This window comes from Eurytemora carolleeae, unplaced genomic scaffold, assembly GCF_000591075.1.
Source record: "Eurytemora carolleeae unplaced genomic scaffold, Eaff_2.0 scaffold24, whole genome shotgun sequence".
NCBI lineage: Eukaryota > Metazoa > Arthropoda > Copepoda > Calanoida > Temoridae > Eurytemora > Eurytemora carolleeae.
Genome location: NW_019396080.1, coordinates 511,815 through 535,543, shown reverse-complemented (window position 1 = coordinate 535,543; position 23,729 = coordinate 511,815). Strand labels below are relative to the sequence as shown.

The window sequence follows — 23,729 nt, the reverse complement described above, 5'->3', positions numbered from 1 at the left end:
TTTTTTTTTAGCTTTAAAATTTAATTTTGTGACTTCGAGGTTCCGTGGATTTTACAATAGCTTCAGTTTTTGAATTTTTTTGAAATTTCTAAGGGAGCTATAAAATGTACACAATTTCTAGAGATTATCAAATGTTAAATGAAAGAACATTCTCGGATAACTGTTTGGGGAGGACTGGAAGCCCTATGGGGACGCGCAGTGCAGCAAATAGGTAAAATGAGGTTCAGAAGCTGTGCGGGGGAGGTTGCCTTTCCTCCCTTCCTTTGCATCATTGCGAACATTCCATCTTAAGTATTTGTTAAATCTAGGCAGAAAACATTTTACATTTTACATAAAGAGCTTTAGAGCACAAGCAGCATTGTTGTACACTTTTACGGTAAATTTGGTGCATTTGTAAAAAAAGGTTAGATTTATGTTTTTGTAAAAATTAGAAAATTATGACAAAAGTAATAAAGTCAAGTGGAATTATGGCAAGTGTGACTTATGGGAAGTGTAATTTATGGCAATTGTGTGTAATAATATCAAAATTACTTATATCAAAGGTATAATCATGACACCACCCTGTATACGCAATTGGTTAGAACTATGAAAGGTGTAGATGAAAAATATATAATGAAGGGTAACACTTAGAAGGATGTAGAATGAAGGATTGAATGTAAAATAAAGAATGAAGGTTAGAACAATGAAGTATGAAGAATGAAGGTCAGAAATATAAAAAAATGTATGAACTATTGAGAAAAATAGAGATAAACCATAAATGATTTATTTTTACACTTGAGGCAGGATTGATTTCAACTTTTTTCCTTGGAACCCTATTTAATGATTTTGACTTTGCTTGGTTTAAAACTATTTGTGCCATTGTACTTTACTAAAGAAAAGAAATCCTTGAACAAATCATGGATTAAAATCTGGTTGCGCCACCTCCATATGTACATCTAGAAATAGAGAACCATGAAAATCCAGACATTGATTTGTTTGTTGGTGGTCTTTTTTGGTGCCATATGGCACAAAAATAACTTTTTAAATCAACTTCCCGAACACTTCAATTTCAATCTTTAGGTCCTTAATATGATCAAACTAGTCCTGACCATAGAAACTTTCATTCCTTATAAAAATCTCACAACTGCTGAAGCATTCATTACAACTTATGCATCTTGCTATACTTTCATTAAGTGGTTTTTCATCATTTTTTTAAATCCATGAAATTCCTTTTTAAATCTTTAACAATGAGGTAGACCCATGTTGTAGACAGCTGTTATGCGGACAGTAATGTAAACAACATGTAATAATAACCCCAAAATATAAACATCTCGATTTATCTTTACCAAGTATTACTTTACCTATTTTTTTGACAAAAAATCTATAAAATCCTTTTTTAGCTTCACAAAGTTTTGTTCATATAAAAACCAAAAGGCTAGTGTTTCTTCTGATTTATCCTATGGGAGTCCCCAAGTGTGTCGGGGGGGGGGGGGGGGGGGGGGGGCAGGATATTTACCAAAAAGCCACCTATTTCATACTAAAAGCATAACAAATAATAATATTTTGAAAGTTAAGAAAAGAAAAGTTTATTCTTTCATTTTTTTACAAGAATTGTCATTTTCCTCATCTCCCTGGTTCAGCCTTCTCTTAGTTCCCTTGTCGAAGAGAATGCTGCGGGGCACACGGAAACTGCATCTCAGCATGTCCTTGAAGTAAGAATATATAATTGTTATTATTATATCAGGAAATGATCAACAAACCAAAACCTCCGCTACATTGACATTTTTCCTAATTAGTAATAACATATATATAGGGTGTCTAATATTTAATTTTATTTGCTTAGTGTATGCTAAGCTAACCAATGTAAGGGGTTCTTCTATCAGTGAAAAATAAGATTTGTAGAAGTTTAGTTTTTTCATAAAAATGTTTGTCAAATAAGAAAAAATATTCAAATATTGAAAACTGCTCTCATAGTACATTATTCCATCAAAAGGTGACACAATTATAAAGAATCTATTAGTTCAATATTTCTCTAAAATGTTTAAAATATTCAAATTTAGAAAATTGATCTCAAGACAAAATTTTTGTTTCGAAAAATGACAACACTCTCCAATAAAATCCACTATTTATTCTGTCAGTGTACTCAAGATTTCTGTAGTACGCACCGAAAGCTTTGTTTAGGATGACAAAGGTATGAAAAAGTGACTTTATCTTACTCTATACAAAAAGAAATAATTTATTTAAAAATACATATTCTCCTGCCTTGTTAGGAGCCACGTTTCTGACGAAGGCGACCTCCACGAGATGGTCAGGGTCCAGAGAACAGCCGAGGTTGTCCTCAACCCTTGTTCGGACATCAAGGACAGTATCTTCAGCCTACAGGTCGTAGAGGGTCCATTCAGTTGGGTTTGTAATAATCACTGTTTAAAAATTATTTCTTTTCATTTCTTTTAAAGGGTAAGTAAAATATTTAAGGGTTTAATCCCCAATTGGTAAAATAAATAATTTCGAGTCAAAAATTAATGAAATTTTACGATAATAATTTAAAAAAGGGAAAACATTTCACATTTGATGTCCAATTACTCATATCTGAAAAGATCAAAATAATAATTCAACTAAAGTTTTACCTTTTCTTTTATCTGTTGGTTTTGATAAATTCTATTTGAGGAGAAAGTTAAAACAAGAGCAAAAGTTTATCAACATCTTGCGTAAAACGATTTAAGACAAGGAGGACATTAAAATTATCCACAGTAAGAGCATAATCTCCAAGAACAATAAAACTAATCAAATGACTTTAAGGGACGGTTAGCGTTATTTCAATTGACCCTTGAAACCTTAATCTGATCGATACTGTGGAAGATAATGTCGTTTCTCTCACTTGACAAATGTTAATTCTGACAATTTCTTCATTGTGTCTTTTTTAGGAAACCAAAAACGAAACCAGTTTAAATAAACAAAATCATGGATATATCTAATCAGAAAAAGCTTTGACGGGTACAGCTGTAACTCAGGAATTGCCATCTTTGCATTGGACGGTCCCTTAAAGAAACTGTCACAGTCCCTTTCATAATCTCCGAATAGGGGATAACCCTGGATGCTGAATGTAAATGGACCCTTCCTTAGAGAAGGTATAAACATGAACAAGAGGAAGATTGAAGTTACAAGATTCAAGTTCTGAACAATCAGCAAGCACACCCTGAAAATAATGTTAAATAACATCCATAAAACATGAGAAATTAAAATGAGCTAAATCAAAAAGAACACATGCTGCATTTTTGTAATGAGACAATGAAACTATTCCAAAAATTTTAAAAAAGAAAAAAATATTTCATCGAATGGTTACAAAACTATCAAAAACAATAATCAATAAATCAATTTTTTTGATTAGATGTTTTTCTAAGGTGAGAATACCTTTTTCCTCAGCATTCATTTTCTGTTTAATATATTTAATGCCATGTTTTCATTAATTAATCTCTATTATGTAAACCTTTAAATGCGTCTAAATCAAACTTGAACGTAAAAGAGTTAATTTCTCATCCATTAAGTTTTAATTAAATATAAAGATATAATTTTAAATTAATGTCTGGAACAAGAAGGAAAAATGAAGGTTTATTAAAGATGGTTTAATAAGTTTTCAATATTATTTAGAGGAAAAATGGTCAGGCAACTTACAGTTCAAAAAATCACAAAATTAGAAAAAGCGATTGAAGAAAAATATTATTTGAAAATATGAAATCAAATTAACAACTTGATAAAATAAGAATATAAATATTTGTACTATTTATAAATCTAGAACCAAAAATGTTTTGACAAATTGTGTATTTTTCTGAGGGGGAAATTAAATTGGTAAAAAACTTTATTTATCAAAATATTTTTAACAAATAAATTTCCGTTCTCTGTCTCAACAAAAAGTACTATATGGTAGAAAATCCCAGTAAATATTTTAAACATCCACCCAGTCGAGCGGGGGAAGGCAGGCAGCCATGAGCCACCACTATTTCCCCTTCCGTACCACATATTATCTTTTTTCTCTTCCGGCAGCCATGAGCCACCACTTATTCAATTACTGACTCATTATACTAAATCCATCTTAAAATCACTCATTAACCAATAATCATTAGACTTTGTGATATTTCAAGATGCAATACTCAGTCAAATTTGTCAAAAATTCTTAGTAAAACAGTTTAAGAATTCAACACACAAAACATTAATCTTAAGTAGAATTGAAAAAATGGTTTGAGTTGTGCTTTTTTTGCGCTTCGCGGCTGGATTTTTTAAAATCACACTTTAAAGGCCCTAAATATACCATTTAAAAAAGTAGTTTTGCCCGAAAATGTCAAATGTGGTGGTACGGAAGGGGAAATAGTGGTGGCTTATGGCTGCCGGAAGAGAAAAAAGCTAATATGTGGTACGGAAGGGAAAATAGTGGTGGCTCATGGCCGCCTGCCTTCCCCCGCTCGACTCCCCAGTCAGATTTTATCAAAAGACGCCAAGTAACTCTCAATTCATAGAGTGGTGTTCTCAATTCATCACGATAAACGGTATCTTTTTCTTTTTCAAATTGTCATGTTAAAAAACGACGACATTAAAAGGCACCGTTGTAAATGAATATTTTAAATCTTAAAATTGAAAAACCTTTAAAATACAAAATGTTCAGATGGAGATTAACGAAAAGGGAAAATGTCAAATACTAAATTGTTCAAGGAATCGTCGAGTAACAACGTTATTTTAAGTGACCCTAATCTTTGAGCGTTTCGAGTCCGATTCACAACTCCGTGAATAATGAGAAAGATATACCGACCCTTTTCTGTCTTGAACAGACATTCTTTAAATTTTCTTCTCTCTCATGCAACAATTCGCAATTTTAAGAAGGAAAAACGAAAAAGTAGGATAACTCCATCATGTTTGAGCAGAAAAAAGATGAAAGGGCAATTTTGTGTATTAGACATTTAACTCTAAATGATGGGTTATTCAATATCACGTGGACAGTCCTTTTAATTAAAATTTAGTTTAAAGGGACTGTAAAGGAAAAATGAAAGGGGGTATAGGCTGAAACCTGCTAGTTAATTGAGACATATAAGAGTTTTATCTGATGTTCTTGTCTCGAGAAATTGACATAAAACTGTGTCAAAAATATACCAAAACGTACGTCGTACATATGTAAGATTTTGTATAATATTCGTAGTATTAAACTGATCATATTCAATAAATACGCAACCAATCTAAAAACAACGATGTCCCAGAAGAGCCTGAGAAACTTAAGTTTGCTTCTATTATTATATGAATTTAATAATTTTTCATCTATAATAGATATAATTGATAATATTATTTCTGCGTCCGGAACACGTCACCAAAACTCCAGCCAATGGCAGTGCAGTATTACTGTCACGTGTCGCCGTCTGTATCACGTGACCAGTATACTGCACTGCCATTGGTCGGAGTTCTGGTCACGTGATACGGACGCATATCTTATATATATATATACGTTTTGGTATAATTTTGACACAGTTTTATGTCAAGATCTCAAGACAGGAACATCAGATAGATATTTTATAGGTATCGTTAAAGTCCTGAGATTCTCAAGTTTCAGCCTACACCCTCTTTCACTTTTCCTTTACAGTCCCTTTAACCTGAAAAACGTCCATGAAAGTAACTGCTAGTCCTGGTAGGTTCAGGGTTATATGGATTTGTTGTTCTGTTCCCTCCTCTACAATCTCCTGAAAAACATAATAACATTTTTTTCATCAAAACTTAACAGATTTTTGGCATATATTTTCTTAATCTTTCAGTTAAAAATTAATGTCGTCAGCAAAAATAATGCCTAAATGCCTTTTTAACAAGAAAAGTCAGAGTATAGGTTAAAATTACCATAAGTAAGGTTCTTAGACTTGACTTGATTTTATATTATAAAATAATATGTAGAATAAAATTTCTAATATTATCAAATTGCCGAGGTTAAATCACCAATAAGTAATTGTGATTTGATTTGATTTTAATTATGTGTAGGGATAAGAATATTTTTCTTCAATTATAGAAACAGTTTGTTAGATGCCATATTTAATTTTCAACACCAGCATGGTAACCCTGGCTGATTAGTGACATATAGATTTTAGAGAGAGTTCAGAAGAGAGCTGTAAGAATGATATTTGGATTAAAGGGCAAAACATAAGAAGAAAAATTAATTGAACTTGGCCTGACAACACTTGAGACCCGGCAGAAACGCTATGATTTGGTGCAAACTTTCAAAATTCTCAGTGGGTTTGATAGTCAAATCGTCCCTTTGGTTTTATACGGTAGATGATCGTCAAACTAGATTGACAAGAACTGCCTCCTATAATAAGAATCTAATTGCGACAAGATTTAAAACAGATACAAGATGAAATTTCTTTTTCTCGCAGAGTAGTTTCTCTCTGAAATAAGTTGATGTGAAGGAGTCCAGGAATGTGACCGGTTTTATAACTAAACTGGAGAAGATTACCATTTAAACTACTTTTCTGTGCTAATAGGAACTGTGTCATTTAGCAACCTGATAAATAATTTAGCAGAGAAGCCACACAGTTCGACACCAAAAATGTTTGCACCATGGACCAATAGGTCTCCTGCAAATCCCCAAACAAGTAAAGTAAACAAGTAAACTAATGTCTTCCTAATAAAGATCACAGTTTTATGGGTGTCAATGTAGAATATCAAAGCTCCAAGTATCGATCTTAAAAGCCAAGAGAAAAAGGATAAAAATAAATGGCCAACACTTTTCACAATTGTAGGATCACCAACCCAACATGTTTTTGTAGCCCTGGGTGTGAATATTTTAAAGCTGCTCAGAGCTTGCTTCAAGCTGCTGGCAAAATCTGACAAGATTTTAGCGCCTGAATGTAAATTTATAATTTTTAACGCTACTTTAAAGGAGAGTTCAGGGAATTTTACTATATTAAAGGTTCCTAAGAATAATTTTGTCTAGGTTAGGTTATAAATTTTTAATTTCACAAAAAAGTAGTTCTACACATCTCTGTCATCTTTTGAGATAAATAGGAGCAAAATTTTACTTAATTTTACTTAACTGTCCTTAAGGACATAATAATCCGTCGGTATTATTAATGAAAACTCTGTAAAGTTTATATAAAAAGATGACCTTGATAACACGAGGTAGATTCAACTTTATAAACTCCCTGGCGTCCAGATTATACAACTCTATCCTGTCTTCTCTAAAATAAAACCAATTTATTATTTTAGAGTCCATATTTATAAAGTAGTGATAGTGTTTGTCTGTTTGGGTGTTTTTCTGTTTGTTTCTATGTACTCAAACTTTGATGGGGGAGCTCAGTAGCACCACTGCCAAAGAGAATAGAATATATATTAGAGTGGAATTTAGTCAATCCCTCGGTATGAATTTTGGCAGTCCCTTTCAGCCTGAAAGGAAGTTCAAAGTGTACAAATCATGTAAATGTTCACAAATTATATGCAGTAAAGTACATTGATACATTATGTTCCCTAAACTATCCATTTCGATTTCGAATTTTTTAAAGCTGTTAAATAAACTTTATTAAATGAATTAGGTGAATAAAAACATCATTTGATTTATAGTTATAACGAATGTTTCATAAAAAAATTAAAAATAAATTGATAAAGTTGATAAATAGTTATAACGAAAAATCATCGATTGTAAAGTGAAAGGCATAGAGTCTATGTGAAATGACCATTGGTCAATTATGAAACCAGCCTATTTCATAATTTGGTTTTCTTTTAATTTTAATTTTAGATTTTCTATAAAATTATGTTCCAGGGCCCAAAAGGTTATATAGCACAAATATGTGAAGTACACCTGCAGTATTGAAACAGTACAACAAAATGGCCGTTTTACACTTTTTTCTAGTAAATTCCACTCTAATATATATTCTATTCTCTTTGACCACTGCACGTGAATGTTCTTAGCTAAGTTCAACAATTCTAAATAAAATGGGTTGACTTTTTATAGAGAAAGTTTAGTTTCTATGCAAAACCGGGTTTCCGGCCCATAATATAAATAAATAAAGGTTTTCCCGTGATGAAGAAATAATCCCCTCCCCCTTCATTCAAATATTTAAAAAAAAAGATTAAAATGAAAAAAACAGTTGATTTCGTAGTTTTACATGAAAAAGTTTTTTTTGTTGACCAAACTCGAATTTATGCAATGATTTTTTCAGAAGTATTTCAAGTTTACTTTTAGCTTGGCTAAGTTGTGTTTCTCAGACATCTTAGTTTGGCTGAGGCTCTTTAAGTCTTGTTAAGGAAAACTTGTTTTAATAAAAAAAAATTTGTAAAGAGAAACTCATTATTTGCATTTATATTTTTGTTTTTATAAAAACAAGGAAAACCTTTTTCTAATGTTTACTCTAAATGACAATGATCATTCCTAGTATAAAAACAAAGTATAAAAAAGTTTTAACAAATTAAATATTAAATCTTTCTGAAAACTTAACGGTTTGCATTTAATCTTTATGCATTTCCTACACAAAATGAAAATCATCAAATTACTCTGAGAACAAATTTTTCTTTTTTTCAGCATTTAATTTACAGTGAAACCCATACAGTTTTAGAACTTTTGGAATAAGAAGACGACAACAATATTGCGAAAAAGCTTTGAAATCTAACCGTTTACCCACACTTGGTGGATTTTAACGGGAAGCTAAATTTTCTAAATAAAATAGTCTCCAGTTATTTAGTTTCTTGATGCTTACTTTGCTTGTCTGTCTGGATTTCTGTCCGTTTGTATCCAATAAACGGCTGAACCGATTGCGGGCGCCAAAATTGTGTTTGGGACTTCACATGACATTCAAAATTGCAAATTTGTGTCCCAAAGTTTTAATTATTGTAAAATTTTGAAAATTCACGAAAAAAATATTATAAAATCCACAATTTTTTTTTGTTTATTGTAAAAAGAAAAGATGCTCCCAGATAGAGCCACAATTACAAGTTGAAATAGACGATGGGCTCAAAGCGCCTTAAAAGCCTAGTAATATACAAATTACCTGATTTTATTTTTTTCCTTGTTATACTTTAACCATTTGAAGGATTCAGGATTCAAATCATTCGCCAGAACTCGACATTTCTAAATATTCTATCTGAAGAACATATCATTGCATATCTAATTCCTGCCTTTGTGATTCGTATTTTGAATTCAGGAAAATTCTCCTGATTTCTAATAAATTGTTCAATAAAGATTGATAAAAAAATCAATAAATATTAAAAATAATTTGAAAATTTTAAAAAACTTTTATGATTTCCAATTAATAAACGAAACGTTTCTTTTAGAAATTAGAATACAAATTCAGAAACAATAGTGTACAAAATCAACTAAATAACTAAAGTCTCAATTGATTTATTTTACCACGGAAAAAGGGATATTTCTCGTAAACTGCTTACTGAAAACCTTAATTTTTGTTGGCATAAATACGGGGTTAATTGCGGCTCTGCACCCTTTACTCAAATTCTTTAGTTTTTTCATAAAATAACATATTTTATTTCAAAACATGTATAATATCACGTAGAGACTAGACTTTTCCCAATTTCAAAGAAATACGAATTTTCTGTATTTGAAGTCAAAAATAAATGTCAGACTTATGGATGCATGGTAAAGTGGATTTTAAATGACATGATGTGGTTCAAAATTGCGCAGAATGGTTCACAATTACGCAAAATGGTTCACAATTACGCAAAATGGGAAACTAATGGTTATTTGCAAGCGGTTGAGCTCAATATTTAATTCATTCTTAAAAGTTCCATATGACTTTATCACCTCACTCTAATATTTATGCTCTAACCCACCTAGTCTAAATATTAATAAATAAATAGAATTGTACCATCAGCAAATTGCATAAAATTTTAATTCATTCTTGATGCAGAGTTTTAACCTTTTCAACCATGATATTAATCGTGTTTATTTTAATCTTACATTTGAGGTTGATCTTGGGNGGGGGGGTCCACTTAACATGATAGTTGAGGGACGACTGTCGTTAGCCGATTCCCAATGGTATCCTTTACACCTTTATCTGATCAATAATGAAAAGATATCGTCGTTTTTTTTTTTTGGTGAACAGCGAGTTTGATTCTGAAAATTAAATCGTACTGTGAAATCACAAACTCGAAATTCACTTCCAGAAAAACCACAAACGTAAATAACCAAGTTTCAATAAAAAGGAAAACATTGCGAGTTCAATCATTCTTGATAAGTCAAAGCTTCTTACGGTACTTCTGTGAATAGGACATGTAAGGTCACTTTATGACGACCTTTAGGTCGTCTCAATTGTCATACTTTGTTGGACACCCTGTAATATGCGCGGATCTTTTTCTACATTTTCTAAGACGCACATTTCTACAATAAAACTCTAAATAAACCGCAGTAATGTAAAATAATTAAAATTCAACATTCTACTTGATCAAAAAGGACTTTTAAGTCATCAATCAATTTATATTATTCAGGAATATTTAGACTTTCACTGTTGAAGAATCTCTAATTTTATGTACATAACAATTCGACGGGGGGGACCAAACAAAAAACTCCCACCTTAGCTGCCGGTATACTGAAAGGTCCGACGCCTAATCAACAAATAACAATTGAGTGTTAAACCAATCCGAAACCATTGGACCAAATATACTAAATGAACTAGAAGTAACCGCTGAAGGACGGAAATTATTAAAAAAGGTGAAAACTTAATAAACGATAAACGAGACTAATGAGAACCAAACATGGGATTAAAATATCCAGACATGAGAGCAGAAAAAAGAAAACAAAAATCTGAACTTTAGATATGATATATTATATAAATAACAGAGAAATGGACAACAAAAAATGGACATGAAGAGGCAAAAAAGACAAAATAGAAGAGATACCAAAAAATTAAGAAAAGTTTATGAATAGACTTTAAATACAAAGAAGATTGAAAAAAGTTCAATTAACAAAATGTTATTTTCCTGCGCATGCGTCCAGTAGTATAGAATTAGTATCAAGTTTCTTCACAATTCTCTCATGCTCCGTACTAATATCATATATATTCATATTTAAACAAGAGAGGGGGGGAGATATACAGAATATTAGGGAAAAATGTAAAATAAAATAGACGTGTATTAAAGGGACATTACGCGTAATTTCAATTAACCCTCCATGCAAAGATGGCAATGCCTGGTTTACACCGGTACCCTTGAAACTTTAATCTGATCAAAAATATTAAAAATACTGTAGTATTTCTAACTCAAGTAAGTTTCTCCGTTGCTTTTAATTAACAAGAAATGCACAAGCCGCAAGTCGCTTTCGCAGAGAACTCGCAACTAAAAATGAACGGTTAAAATGAATAAAAACATGGATATCTAATTCTTATTTGATCAGACAAAGCTTCTCAATTGTGACTCGGGCATTGCCATCTTTGTATGGACAGTCACTTGAAATTACGCTTACAATCCCTTTAACGAGCAACGCCGACGGCATTTCAGGTAGTAAAATTGATGATATTAGTTCCTAAGCCTAGGATTCCAGTATACCAGTGAGAAATCAAACGTGAAATTGATTCCATTCTCCTTTACAGTAACCTAGTAGAGCAGAGGTGACAATTATTCTCAAGAAAACAGAAAAGGGTTACCCACAAAGAAGGAAACTGCAAAACTAATTTCAAAGGTTTAATCAAATTTCTGCCTTATTTAAAGATTTGGCAAAGAAAGTTTACAGTTGTGGAGAATCAGAATGTATACGGCCAGAAACAGACGAATATATAAATTCCGTACAGTCGTCTCTAAAGTCTCATTCTTTATGGGTAACCCTGTACCTTGTACAATATAAATATGTATAGTGTATATCCCAGTCCAACCCCTGTATATTCAAGGAAGGCTGGGCAAAGTTCAGTTAACGAAACGGAGGTTTTCGAAAATTAACAGAAGTGTCCGTTATCGAACGGCAAAAACTAATATTTTTAAATCATTATAACGAAACGGATTAGCCGTTTTTGAAAACAAAAAACTAACGGTTGAAAACTAAATTGAAACGAATGTGTTTTTAGGAAACCGGTAACTTTCGTTATTTTTTCTTCTGAAATTGCATAAAACTTGCCAACAAAATTTGTTTTTAACGGTCGGAACGGAACTAACCGTTAACGAAATTATCGGCTAGAAAAGGTTGGAATGTGCCCTGCCCTATATTCAAGGGGAAAATATATATTAATTCAATCTATATAAGACAGTATTTTATAATTTACCAACAAAAGGCAATATTTTTCAATCTACCTGAAAATTATTTTCTCCAGCCAATACTTCCAGTTGGAAATTTCTAGAAAAAAAAGTTGTTTAAAATCAGTTTTCCTCGAAATCATTAGATGAGAAAAAAAGATGCTATGGAAACTGACCTGGAGAAAACCGACTTGAAGTTCTATATGAATTGTAGATATCGAGATCAATGCTTAATATTATTTTAATCCTACAGTAATATTCAGAAAAGTATATAAAATGCAACCAATTAGAGCGTCGATTGAAGGGAATCAGAAGCCTAGAAATTTTTAATTTGTCTCGCTTTCATTGAGAGAACTCTGATTGGTCGGAATCCAGCAGGGATATCAAAAAGAGAGGATTAAGCAGAAAATCAAAAGTGTTAACAGTGCATACAGATTTAGGAACACTGATTAAGGATATCCAATACAGGATACTTTCGATCGTAGTATATTAGAAAATCTTGATTAATTTTAACCCACGCGTTTTTACAGATTTAAATCGAGTCATTATTATATCTATAGGTTCAACCTACATCCTACTCCACCTACCCGACAGTCGGACAGACCTAACCTAGATATATATTACAATTTTAGGTCGGTAAACCCTTAGGTCAGTTTTCTCTACGTGAGATGAGTGGGTACCGGAAAATAACACCCACCTGAAAGTGTTGTCTATATTTGTCGTCTTTGTTACAACAGTCTTGATATTTTTGGTCTCTAATAAAACGGCACCTGAAAAAAATTAAATCTTATAAAACCGTAATTTTGAAACTTAGATTTCACGGAACGTGATATTGAGACGGATTGTATCAGCTTGCGACTCAGTGAATTGGATTTAATGAAGGGGAGGATTGACGAAGTTTTAATGATACCAAAAATTAAGGATTATGAAACTGTATCTTTAAAACTGATCATTTAATGAACGTGATTTCCCTCACTAATTATTGTTAATTCGTAGCGTCTTGAATAGGATATAATGAAGAAGAGGGATAAATAAATAAACATCAACGTTCATAAAGAAGAGGAATGAAGAGGATGGGGAGGAAGGAAAAAAGTGGGGTTCAGTAAAGAGGACTGGAGGGAGATGAAGAGGGATGGAGATGAATGGAGAGGAAAGGAGATGAATGGAGAGGAAAGGAGAGGGATGGAGAGGAAAGGGATGGAAAGTGATGGAGAAACATTGAGAGGATGGCAGAGGGATGAAGAGGGAATGTGAGGGATGGAAAGAGATGGAAAAGGAAGGAGAGGGACGAAGAGGGAGGGAGAGTAAAAGAGAGGGATTGATTTATTTTCCCCATTTGGTGAATGAAGCCCTAAAAGCATACCTATCATCTGGGAAAAAGAAATTTTTCAGACGCCTATTAATTATCTACAATCTTCATGGAAAACTATTAAATCACAGATAAACCTCAAAAGGGAAATGTTTTCTTATAGAAAACAGAAATGTCTTCCTTTTATGCGCAGACGATGGTTAAATGATTGCAGTTGTCTATCAGACATGGCCGTTTTTTACATGTTCACTCTAATTAAGTCGACAGTTTCTTTAAGCAGTTGGATAAAACTTACCAATAACATTCTTGTAGGGCAGTAGGCTCTCCTTCAGGTTAAGGTGGATAATGTGACCTGAACACATATATTTAGGCTTTAGAACTAGCTTGGGAATCCAGCGTTGCACAGTGTACATACTACTCAATACTAATAGTTACTGCCACTGCGCCGTTTATCCGCGCTTGGTCTAAATTATTATGTAAGCTATTTTTCTTATAGAAGTGGACCCACTCAACTAAGAATCTCGAAGTCAAAATAAAAACATTCCTGTGGTTCTCCCGAGTTCCTCAATCAGAATTCAAGGAAAATTTATCAAGAAGGGGTTCATGATCATAAATACAAACAAACAGCGATTGCAACTTTATAGAATCTTCAGACATTTTCAAATCGGACTATCACATGTTTGATAATGCAAAAAAAAAATTTTAAACGTAACAAAAAACTTAAAAAAAACTTTCGGGTATAATAAATGAACATAAAGGATTATCCACTTATAATGAGCCTTAATGATGACCTACAACTCTTAAATTAGAACAATCTTCAGAGTTAATTTTGTTTTCTGCCTTGCACATTGTTTGTAAATGATTTGGGGCAAGAAAGAAACAAAGTAACAGAGGCAGGAGTCCAAAAATGTAAGAAAAACTTAATAAATTCCGTACAGTCGTCTTTTTTGTGCAACTCTGCATAAAAAGATTATTTTACAATCCCTTCTCAGCTCTCTGAAAAATAGTTTTCCTCCAAAACAAAAAAAATAACACAACTATAAAAAACAAATTGTTTATTTTTGTGTAAAAAATATTCTTTTTGACTATAATAATAATATCCAGTGAAAACCAGGAATTATTGGAAGTTATTGTACAGTACAGTTATTGAAGGGTACAAATAGTCAAATAACGAGCTCCCCTTCCAATAAAATGTATCAATATAGTTATAGGAGACTAAGAGCGTGTACAAAATAGAAATACATCTTCAGAAACTTCAAAATTTATTTATTGGGACTCATTTTATCATTGATAGCATAAATGATACAAAAATTTCAAATGCTAATTATAATAACTATAATATCATATACTAAAATTATCAAATAGCAAAATACCACCACCATGTCATTAAAAAATATTCGCTTTCTAAATACATGATAGAAAGGTCCACAGTATGTATGTTTGTCACACTTGTGTCTTCAATATCTCTTTATCATTAGTGAATCCTGACCAGGTTCTATTATTCTACAGCTTTTAGTTTGGTTAAATGACGCTCGCTAATTTACATTGAACATGCAGACTATGGGAATATTTATTTTACATTTTTTACAATAAAACTATTTCTATATTATCTATTTCTAAATTTAATTAGAAGAAAGAGAAAGATTACCTATGATTGAGAAGCCTGAAACACCTTCATCATCCTCAGGAAGAATATATTTAAGCTTCTCATGGGGTTTCCAGTTTTCTGCCTCAAGATCAAACTCACGGATAGATAGGTCGTCTTCATTTACTAGAATAGAATGCAGCTTATACAGTAAACTCATAGATAGACAGGTCGTCTTCATTTACTAGAATAGAATTAAGCTTATACAGTAAATTCATGGAAAGAGAGGTCGTTTTCATTTACTAGAACAGAATTAAGCTGATACAGTAAACTCACAGATAGATAGGTCGTCTTCATTTACTAGAATAGTAATAGCTTACACAGTAAACTCATGGATAGATAGGTCGTCTTTATTTACTAGAATAGAATTAAGCTTTTACAGTAAACTCATGGATAGATAGGTCATCTTCATTTACTAGAATATGATAAGCGTAGAGTAAACTCATAGATAGATAGGTCGTCTTCATTTACTAGAATAGAATTAAGCTTATACAGTAAACTCATGGATAGATAGGTTGTCTTGATTTACTAAAATAGGATTAAGCGTATAGAGTAGACTCATAGATAGATAGGTCGTCTTCATTTACTTAGAAGTAAGCTTATAGAGTAAACTCATAGATAGAGAGTTCGTCTTCATTTACTAGAATAAAATTAAGCTTATACAGTAAACTCATAGATAGGTCGTCATCATTTACTAGAATAGGATTTATCTTATAGAGTAAACTCATGGATGGATAGGTCGTCTTCAGACTAAGAGTTTTAATCAAATTCAAAAATGTTTTTAAACGTCTTCAATCTGGTTTTTTTTGGGAAACTTAAAATATCGTTTATAACAATATCGGGCTACCATTATTCCTTAGATTTTCGGCTTGAGCTTTTTACAAAGCCTTTTTTTTCGGGAAGAAGTCATTGTTAACTTTTATTTAGTAACTTAAAACCTCTCAGCATACTATAAATTCCGTCCTTTGACGGTTATTTCTGAAGGAGGCTCGGCCTTGATTGCCATTGAATGTTGGAACTGTTATTAGTATCATTATTATTATTATCACATATTGTTATTATCAGTAAATGAGCATGGTTTAAAGGGACAATTTCCTTCCTCGTCTATGCTGCATAAATCCGCAAGTAAATTTTGAAGATATCAACAATTTAAAATTTATAATTTTCAGACAAAAAAATGATTTCTTCATGTTTTATCGTTGTGAATCCGGCCTTCCACTCTTTTCAAATTATGGTCACTAAACTTACGGCGACATTCTCATTAAAATGTGCAAAAGTCTTTTTCATCTTTTGACTTCACTTCAACATCTGAATTTACCTTGATTTATCAACAGTTCTTCTTTCACATCTTTCAAATCACTGGAAAAAAGATATCTTTAATCTTAGATAGAAATTTTCAAAATATTCAGTCTCTGCCCACTTAAGTTGTACTTTGTACAATTTCAATAAAAACATTTCAGAAAATTTACGTAAAATTCCTATTCCACATTTTATCCATGAGTAAAGATCATAGGCGCATTTGTTCATGGGGACTTCGCCTTTTAAACTTTTCAAGGGGGGAGGGACTGAATACCCTCTTGTATTTGAAACAATGGTGTTAATAAATATTCATGCTTAACTTGTATAACCATTCAGTTTAAAAAGGAAATAAGTCTTAGCCATAATCTCTGATTTTCTAATCCATGTATATTTGCAACTCGATGTCGAAGACCTTATATATTTTAAACTACGACTTCTTTTAGACCGAATAAGTTTGAAATTTCAAAGATTTACACCACCAGGTTGCCAAGATATGTGAATTCGAAAATTAAAGTTTGTGGCAAATACTGAATTGATGTGACCTAAAGGTTTTGATAATGTTTGGGTTGAGAAGAATAATCTTCTGTCCTGACTCCTCAGTATCCTGCACAGTCTTCAAGTTTGGAATCTTCACTGCAAACTTTTCCAGAACCTTCTTCAACCTATTCAGCTGTTCTACCTGCAAACAGAGTACATATTTTGGAGTTAAAAAGTACATTGTACAAGGTACACGTGGTGTTGTTGTTAATCGTTTTGAATCGCTAAAAAATTTTAAAACTGTATTGTGTAATAGTTTGATATTATTAAACTTTCCAATATCTGTGTCACAAAAAATGCAAAACCAATCCAAAAAGATTCGTTATAGCATCGTTTGTTGGTTGTTATTTTAGCATACCTCTTCTGTCAGGGTCAAAATTTGGCATAGTATAAGAAAGCAAATGTTCCGAATACAAAACTTGGAAAACATTTCCTCTTCTTCCACTATGCAAAATTTAAACCCTGACAATTCTTTGTTATAAAAACGGTTATTAATGTGAAATTGTACAAAAATACTGGTTTATCATAAGAAAACTGTAAATTTTTTGACAAAAATTTTGAAAAGAAGTTGTTCTTGGACTTAACCTTTTTTTACTTTCCAGGTTGGGGGGGGGGGGGGGGGAATTTCACTTCAGTCCCCAACGTCCCCATTATAAATTTTATATAGTTTGATAATTCGTTTTGCTTGGAATCATGAACTTTCATCATATCTTCTAATTTTTGAAAAAAACAAAACAATTATTTGTCTATTTTTTGGCTCCTTGTTGCCCTAATATACTTGTTTTATAATATCAAAATTTTGCTTTTTTATAATTTTTCTTAATAATCTATATAATAAAACAAGACATTCCTATGTATATATGTTGCGTATAGCCAGCCAAACGGCTGGACCGATTGGGCTGAATTTTTTTGTGGACACTCATGGGTGGCCGGGGGGTGTTAAAGACTAAAAAAAAAATTTCAAATTTTTTTTTTCATGCGCCTCAGCTAGTTTAGCTAATAAAAGTCAGTTTAACTATTAATGTACAGCTGATTTAGAAAGTGTGGGATATTTTTTTTTTGCGGGACAAGTATCTAATGGTTTATATTCAAGGGATATTTTACAGGGGTGAGACATGTTTGACCTCTAAATTGTCACGAGCGCAGCTAAGGACAATTCAGAGGTCAAACATGTCTCACCCATGTAAAATATCCTTGGAATATAAACCATTTGTTACTTATCCCGAAGAGAAAAAATAATATCCCGCACTTTCTAAATCAGCAGTACATTGGTAATTTTATGTCACATTGCGATCACATACCATCTATTTGGGATGTGTTAAGAATAAATATAAATGAAAAAAATATTTTCATGAAATAAATTTTTTTTTGATAACGCAAAATTCAAAAAACTTGCCAAGAAAATGCGCAATCAAAACAATATTTTCTTAAATGCATGGAATTCAGGTGGATCTTATTTTTCTAAATAATCCCTAGGGATATTTAGAAAAAAATGGGGGAAATTTAGAAATTGTACATGAAAATATTAGTGATATTAAGTTAGGCCAAGTGACATAAAAAATTTAACGCCCTATAAAGGGTGGCCGCCAAAAAACCTGTCTTTTTAGTTTTAGTTCTTTAAAGCATTGATAATTGAACAATATTAATCTTTTAATCATAAATGTATAAAGTAGGTGTAACAGGGAAGAGATTAAAACATTTCTCAATAAATTCTGATTTCAAATGTGCTCTTATAAGCCATTTATAATGCTGTACGTTATAATACCCTGCTTCCAGCTAAAGGAATATTTTTTAAATAATAATTCAGTTTCAGTGTTCCAATTCTCATCAGAACCATGTAATAAAACTTCAAACAAATGATTTTTAGCAGAGAACAATAAAATTAATGAATTTATAATTCTACAACATCCCTTGAGGCTATAGAAAAACGTTTCTCAAAGGGTAAAACTGCGATAATTACTAACACTAAAACATTCCAAAATGTAAACAACAAAAGTTCCTTAGAAATACAAAACTTGAATAATTTTAATTTTATCAAAAAAGACCACGTTAACAGTGTTTAAAATATTTCAATTTATTAAAAAAATGCTTGCAATAAAGCACAAAAACACCGATTTTTGACTAAAATCGAATTTTATTATTAAATGATGTGAGTTGGTCTTTGAGCTTTCGTCAAGTCTTTTTTTCAAGAATTTTCGTCAATGAGTTTGATGAACCGGATGATCTACAGCTGAGTTTACTTTTATGATCCAGCAAATTATATGGATTCACTGACAGCTGGGTTATAATAGCGCTTCTATCGGTTTGCGATTTTACATTTTCCATCAGAGTTTTTTTTTTAAATTTTGTTCAATAGCTTTTATGGGAGGCCCACCACCATTTAGTTAAAGACTTGATTGAAGATTTTACCACAACATTCATTTTATCTCTGTACTTAGCTAGCCTACATAAGAGGAAAAAAGTTATTAAATGTGCGCACTTTGCTCTTAATACAAATATTATACTTTTTTTTAAAAATAATCTTTAAGCCTTCTTAAATATATTTAAGATGGCTTGTATTTGAAANTATACTTTTTTTTAAAAATAATCTTTAAGCCTTCTTAAATATATTTAAGATGGATAAAATATAAGATAAGATAAGATAAATAAAAGATATAATATAAAATATAATTGAACATGTTTGATTAAAAAAATCGTTAGAAATGAGAAAGTACATTTATCTTCCTAAAGGTACTGTTCACGTAACTTAAAGTGAGCAGATGCCATATTTACAACTGTACTTTTATAACAATTATTTTGTTAATGAGAAGGACATACTTGTTTTCCTATTTTAAAAAGAAACTATTTTGTTTATCTTCTTCCTTGTCGCATAAATAGGCTAGTCACTGACGATGAAGAAACCGCAATGGAATCGGGCATGTACATCTTTAAATGGAAGGAGGTCTCTTGACAATCCGTAAACAACAGACCCTTTTTTTAAATTAGATGATCGTGATTTTTTTACCATTAAAAAGATAATGGTTTGCGTTGTACTTTCATAAAAAACATCTGATAAAATTCTCTATTCCAGAAAATTACATTTCTTTGTTAACTTCTCAAAAATAGTTTCTTATGTAATAGAAGATTTGATAGTAATCCCCATGTTTTAGAGCACAACAAGTTTTTTCATTCAAAATTTTTGAATCAAGATTTATTAAAAATTTTGAAAATTACTTTATTTTAATTCAATAAATATTGAGCAATTGCATGAAATTTGAAAGGGCAAGACAAAATTTATAAATGAAAATAAAAAAACAATACCAAAATTTTCATAATATTAAAATATTTATTTTCCTGAGTTTGAATCGGACATACAAACAAACAGAGATTACTACTTTACTTATGTATATAGATTCAGGGGCGTAGCCAGGTATTTATTAAAGGGGGTAAATTCTATTTCATACGGGGGCACTTTAAACACACTTGAACAAAATTCCTCACGCAAATCAAATTACCTGAATTTTTAGACATGGAAAAGAAGCTGATTTTTGAAACATTTCAGGTTTGAAGACCTTCATTCCTAAACAAAAATATTAATAAATTTAAATTTTTTTAAAAAAGCAAAAAAATTGTCCTCTATAAACAAAATCATTGATATCTTCGGTCATTTAAAAAGCACAAAACGCAGACCACATTTTAAAAATCGCATAAGTAGGTTTATTCAATGATATCTGTTCATGAATTATATTTGTGAATTAGGTTGATAAAAGACGCCGCAAAACATTTCCCAATAAGACGATTTTCAAGTAGTTCTTATACGTATTATACATTAAAACATACAGTCTACNCCAGGATTCTAGGGGGGGGTATTTACCCCCAGGATTCTAGGGGGGGGTAAATAACCCCAATAACCCCCCTTATTTACGCCACTGAGTCTATGATTTGATAGGGCTTACATATATTAACTTTATTTAGAACACAGATTGGGAACACAGCTTGGCCTGGAAATTCTCTATAAAAGTTAATCCACTCAACTTACAATTTTTACACCAGGCTAAGAACATTGCCATGGTTCTACCGAGTTTCCCAATAAAAATTTGAGACAAATCGTTTCAGGAATTCATGAGTTATGGGTCGGACATGCAGATATGACTACTTTATGTATAGAAACAATAGGTAATACAAACATGCCTGAATTGTACATTTTTTTCAAGAATTCTAAAAACAAGCAATCCTACTTTTTGCAAGATGTAAATTTGATTTCAAGTAGAAATCTACTTAAACAATTCTATTACATATTCACACCACTCTCCTCTTTAAACCTTTATCCAATAAACAAAACTAAAGAACATTGTTTCCCTCCAAAAACTAACACTAACACAATATAGAATATACATATTTGTTTCAGTCAAACAAAATCTTAAATAACACTAATCCATTATCAAATGACATATTCTGAAAATACGGTGGTAGGCGTTTATATTAATAAAATAAATAGGACTTTTCTAATTAAGTTAATATTCCATACAAGCTTTAGTTGACACCCCTAACTATTTCTTTAGTTTAAGTTTAATAATTTTCCGTGAATTTTTCCGTTTACAAATTACTTTTATTGCGAAATTTTGACTTGAGACTCTAACTTTTACGCTAAAAAAATACTTGATAATTCCTTTAAAGGAACTGTTTCCAAAAAAAGTAAAGATTTACCTCTAACACAGTCTGGAGGAGAAACAGGGGAGGTCATTTTTGTGCTCTAAAATAACAATGACAATGACAATGACAATGACAACGACAATGACAATGACAATGACAATAACAATAACAATAACAGTAACAGTAACAATAACAATAACAATAACAACAGAAACAGCAATAGCAATCACGATAACAATAACAATAACAATAACAATAAAAATAATAATAATAATAATAATAATAATAATAGTAATAATAATAATAAATATTATTTAAAAAAAATCAAATTGTACCTTTAATCTGATTATCTGTTTGAAGTACTGAGGTTGCACCACTGTAAATTTAGATATTAATAAGGGTGAAACTATGGGGCACTCTTTTGATAAAAATCCTCAAATCCATGTAGTACTAGTTCAAAAGTATTCTTGATATATTTAAAAAAAAAGATTTGATAAATTTTTTCTTCATAATTTTCAAGCGCATTCAGATTTTTGCTTTTTAGTGCAAATCAAATTCATAAAGCAAACAAAAAACCAACGAAGACCGGTATAAATTTTTTCCATAACTTACCAAGGTAACGCGAATTTAACATTCAGTCTTCTCAACTTGGCCAAGTACTGTAGGTGAACAGAGAGAGATCAAATCTCGTAAAATCTGCAAAATATTTGATCAAATTGGTGTGAACTCAATCTTCATCTTCTACCTTTCATCATATGTTAAACATCAATCTTTTAGTAATGACCAGAGCCCCCCCCCCTGTGTACGCTCCTTGAACTGCCTCTATCCGAAGAGATGAAATGATGAAAGGTTGAACAACAATGTCAGAATTAATTTAGAAAAATTATCATTTTGATACGCATAGATAGCTACAGGGCTTTCCTCCATGGATAGACCAAAAAAACTTTTAATAAAATGTAAAGAATCTGCTTAAAATCTAAATTTTGAAGAAAAAACTACTTCAAAATTGTTTCATTACAAAAATTGTTAAATAGAGTTTTATAAAATCCAAATAATATATTGCAAAATGCAGAAGGACAAATTACTTCAAAATTGTAAAAAAAGTAAAATTTGCTTCACATGTATGAACGCTAAAATATTTTCTAGTTCTTAAAGAGACTGAAAGCGTAATTTCAAGTAATCCTCCATGCAAATATGGCAATGTCCGATTTACATGGCACCCTTGAGACCTTTGTTTCGCAAGTCACTTTCGTAAAGAAACCAAAATTTTCAAATTTATAAACATTAATATCTTATTCATACTTTATCAGACAAAACTGTAAAGGGTACCGTGTGAATCAAGCATTGCCCTCTTTGAATGGAGGGTTACTTGAAGTAATGATTACAGTCCCTTTAAGATTTAATAAGCCTAACCTTTTGCAGTGGAGTCGCAGTAGTTAACGATACGCTGTTTTTAATCTGAAATTGTTAACCTTTTCAATTTGGTTTGTTATTGAGATCTTTCCGATAAAATACTATTTTCATCTGATTAGAATTCTTGAATTGAGATATAATTATTTATCTCAAAATCCTTATTATTTTCTTGATAACTTCATAATGATTATAAATATAATCAGCTTTTTATTCGCTGTCACTGATCACAATTGAACTTTTTAATACTTTTTGTTTGATCTCGAAATCTTCATCACTGTCACTAGAATGACCCCGTTTGCTTGACAGTTTCTTGGGTTTGGTTTGGTTTCCTGATCCGCCATTTTTATTTTCTTGGATGGCTGAAATTTTAGCGGATTTTTCTTTATTTTTCCCGGATTTCTCGTCTCCTCGTTTTGACGGATTCCGATGTAGAGTATCAGTCTCAGGCAAATTTACAAGTATACTTCGAATTTCCCGACCCCCAACAACCAAATAACTAAAAATAGTAAGTTTATTTTTCCTTAAAACGTTCTTTTTAAAATAAAAAAAATATAGTGACCAACAAAAATCTGTTACTATCAAAAGAGAATAATTTGTTTTCATCTCTTTATCAATTATCAACTATTATTAAAAACATAAATAGTTATTAAATAGAAAGAAAATAATATCTAGCTTGGCTTCGGATCCATTTGATCTTAATGCGTAGTTAGATCCAGTTCCTGTATC

General features: G+C 31.4%; 2 protein-coding genes across 3 annotated transcripts in view; both read right to left on the bottom strand.

The window, feature by feature from the left end:
- Positions 1–1,549: 1,549 nt before the first annotated feature.
- On the bottom strand, positions 1,550–23,090 carry LOC111716176 (tRNA (guanine(37)-N1)-methyltransferase). The gene is made up of 20 exons (XM_023491610.1): positions 23,004–23,090; positions 22,203–22,286; positions 21,926–21,966; positions 21,645–21,690; positions 20,453–20,517; positions 16,964–17,100; positions 16,441–16,481; positions 15,126–15,248; positions 13,773–13,829; positions 12,866–12,938; positions 12,226–12,268; positions 11,468–11,538; positions 10,927–10,991; positions 10,520–10,551; positions 8,985–9,064; positions 7,109–7,181; positions 5,610–5,696; positions 3,098–3,175; positions 2,242–2,355; positions 1,550–1,685 (listed from the first exon to the last, which is right to left on the bottom strand). The coding sequence occupies exons 2-20, from the start codon at positions 22,222–22,224 to the stop codon at positions 1,566–1,568; spliced, it is 1,368 nt and encodes a 455-aa protein (XP_023347378.1). The 5' UTR covers positions 22,225–22,286; positions 23,004–23,090; the 3' UTR covers positions 1,550–1,565.
- The window catches only part of LOC111716159 (ATP-dependent DNA helicase Q1), a 29,871-nt gene continuing 29,191 nt past the window's right edge, over positions 23,050–23,729 (bottom strand). For both annotated transcript variants that reach the window (XM_023491594.1, XM_023491601.1), the window contains one exon: positions 23,050–23,499. In XM_023491594.1, the coding sequence (XP_023347362.1) occupies positions 23,211–23,499 (289 nt within the window). In that variant the 3' untranslated portion in view covers positions 23,050–23,210. The remainder of the gene's footprint in view (positions 23,500–23,729) is intronic.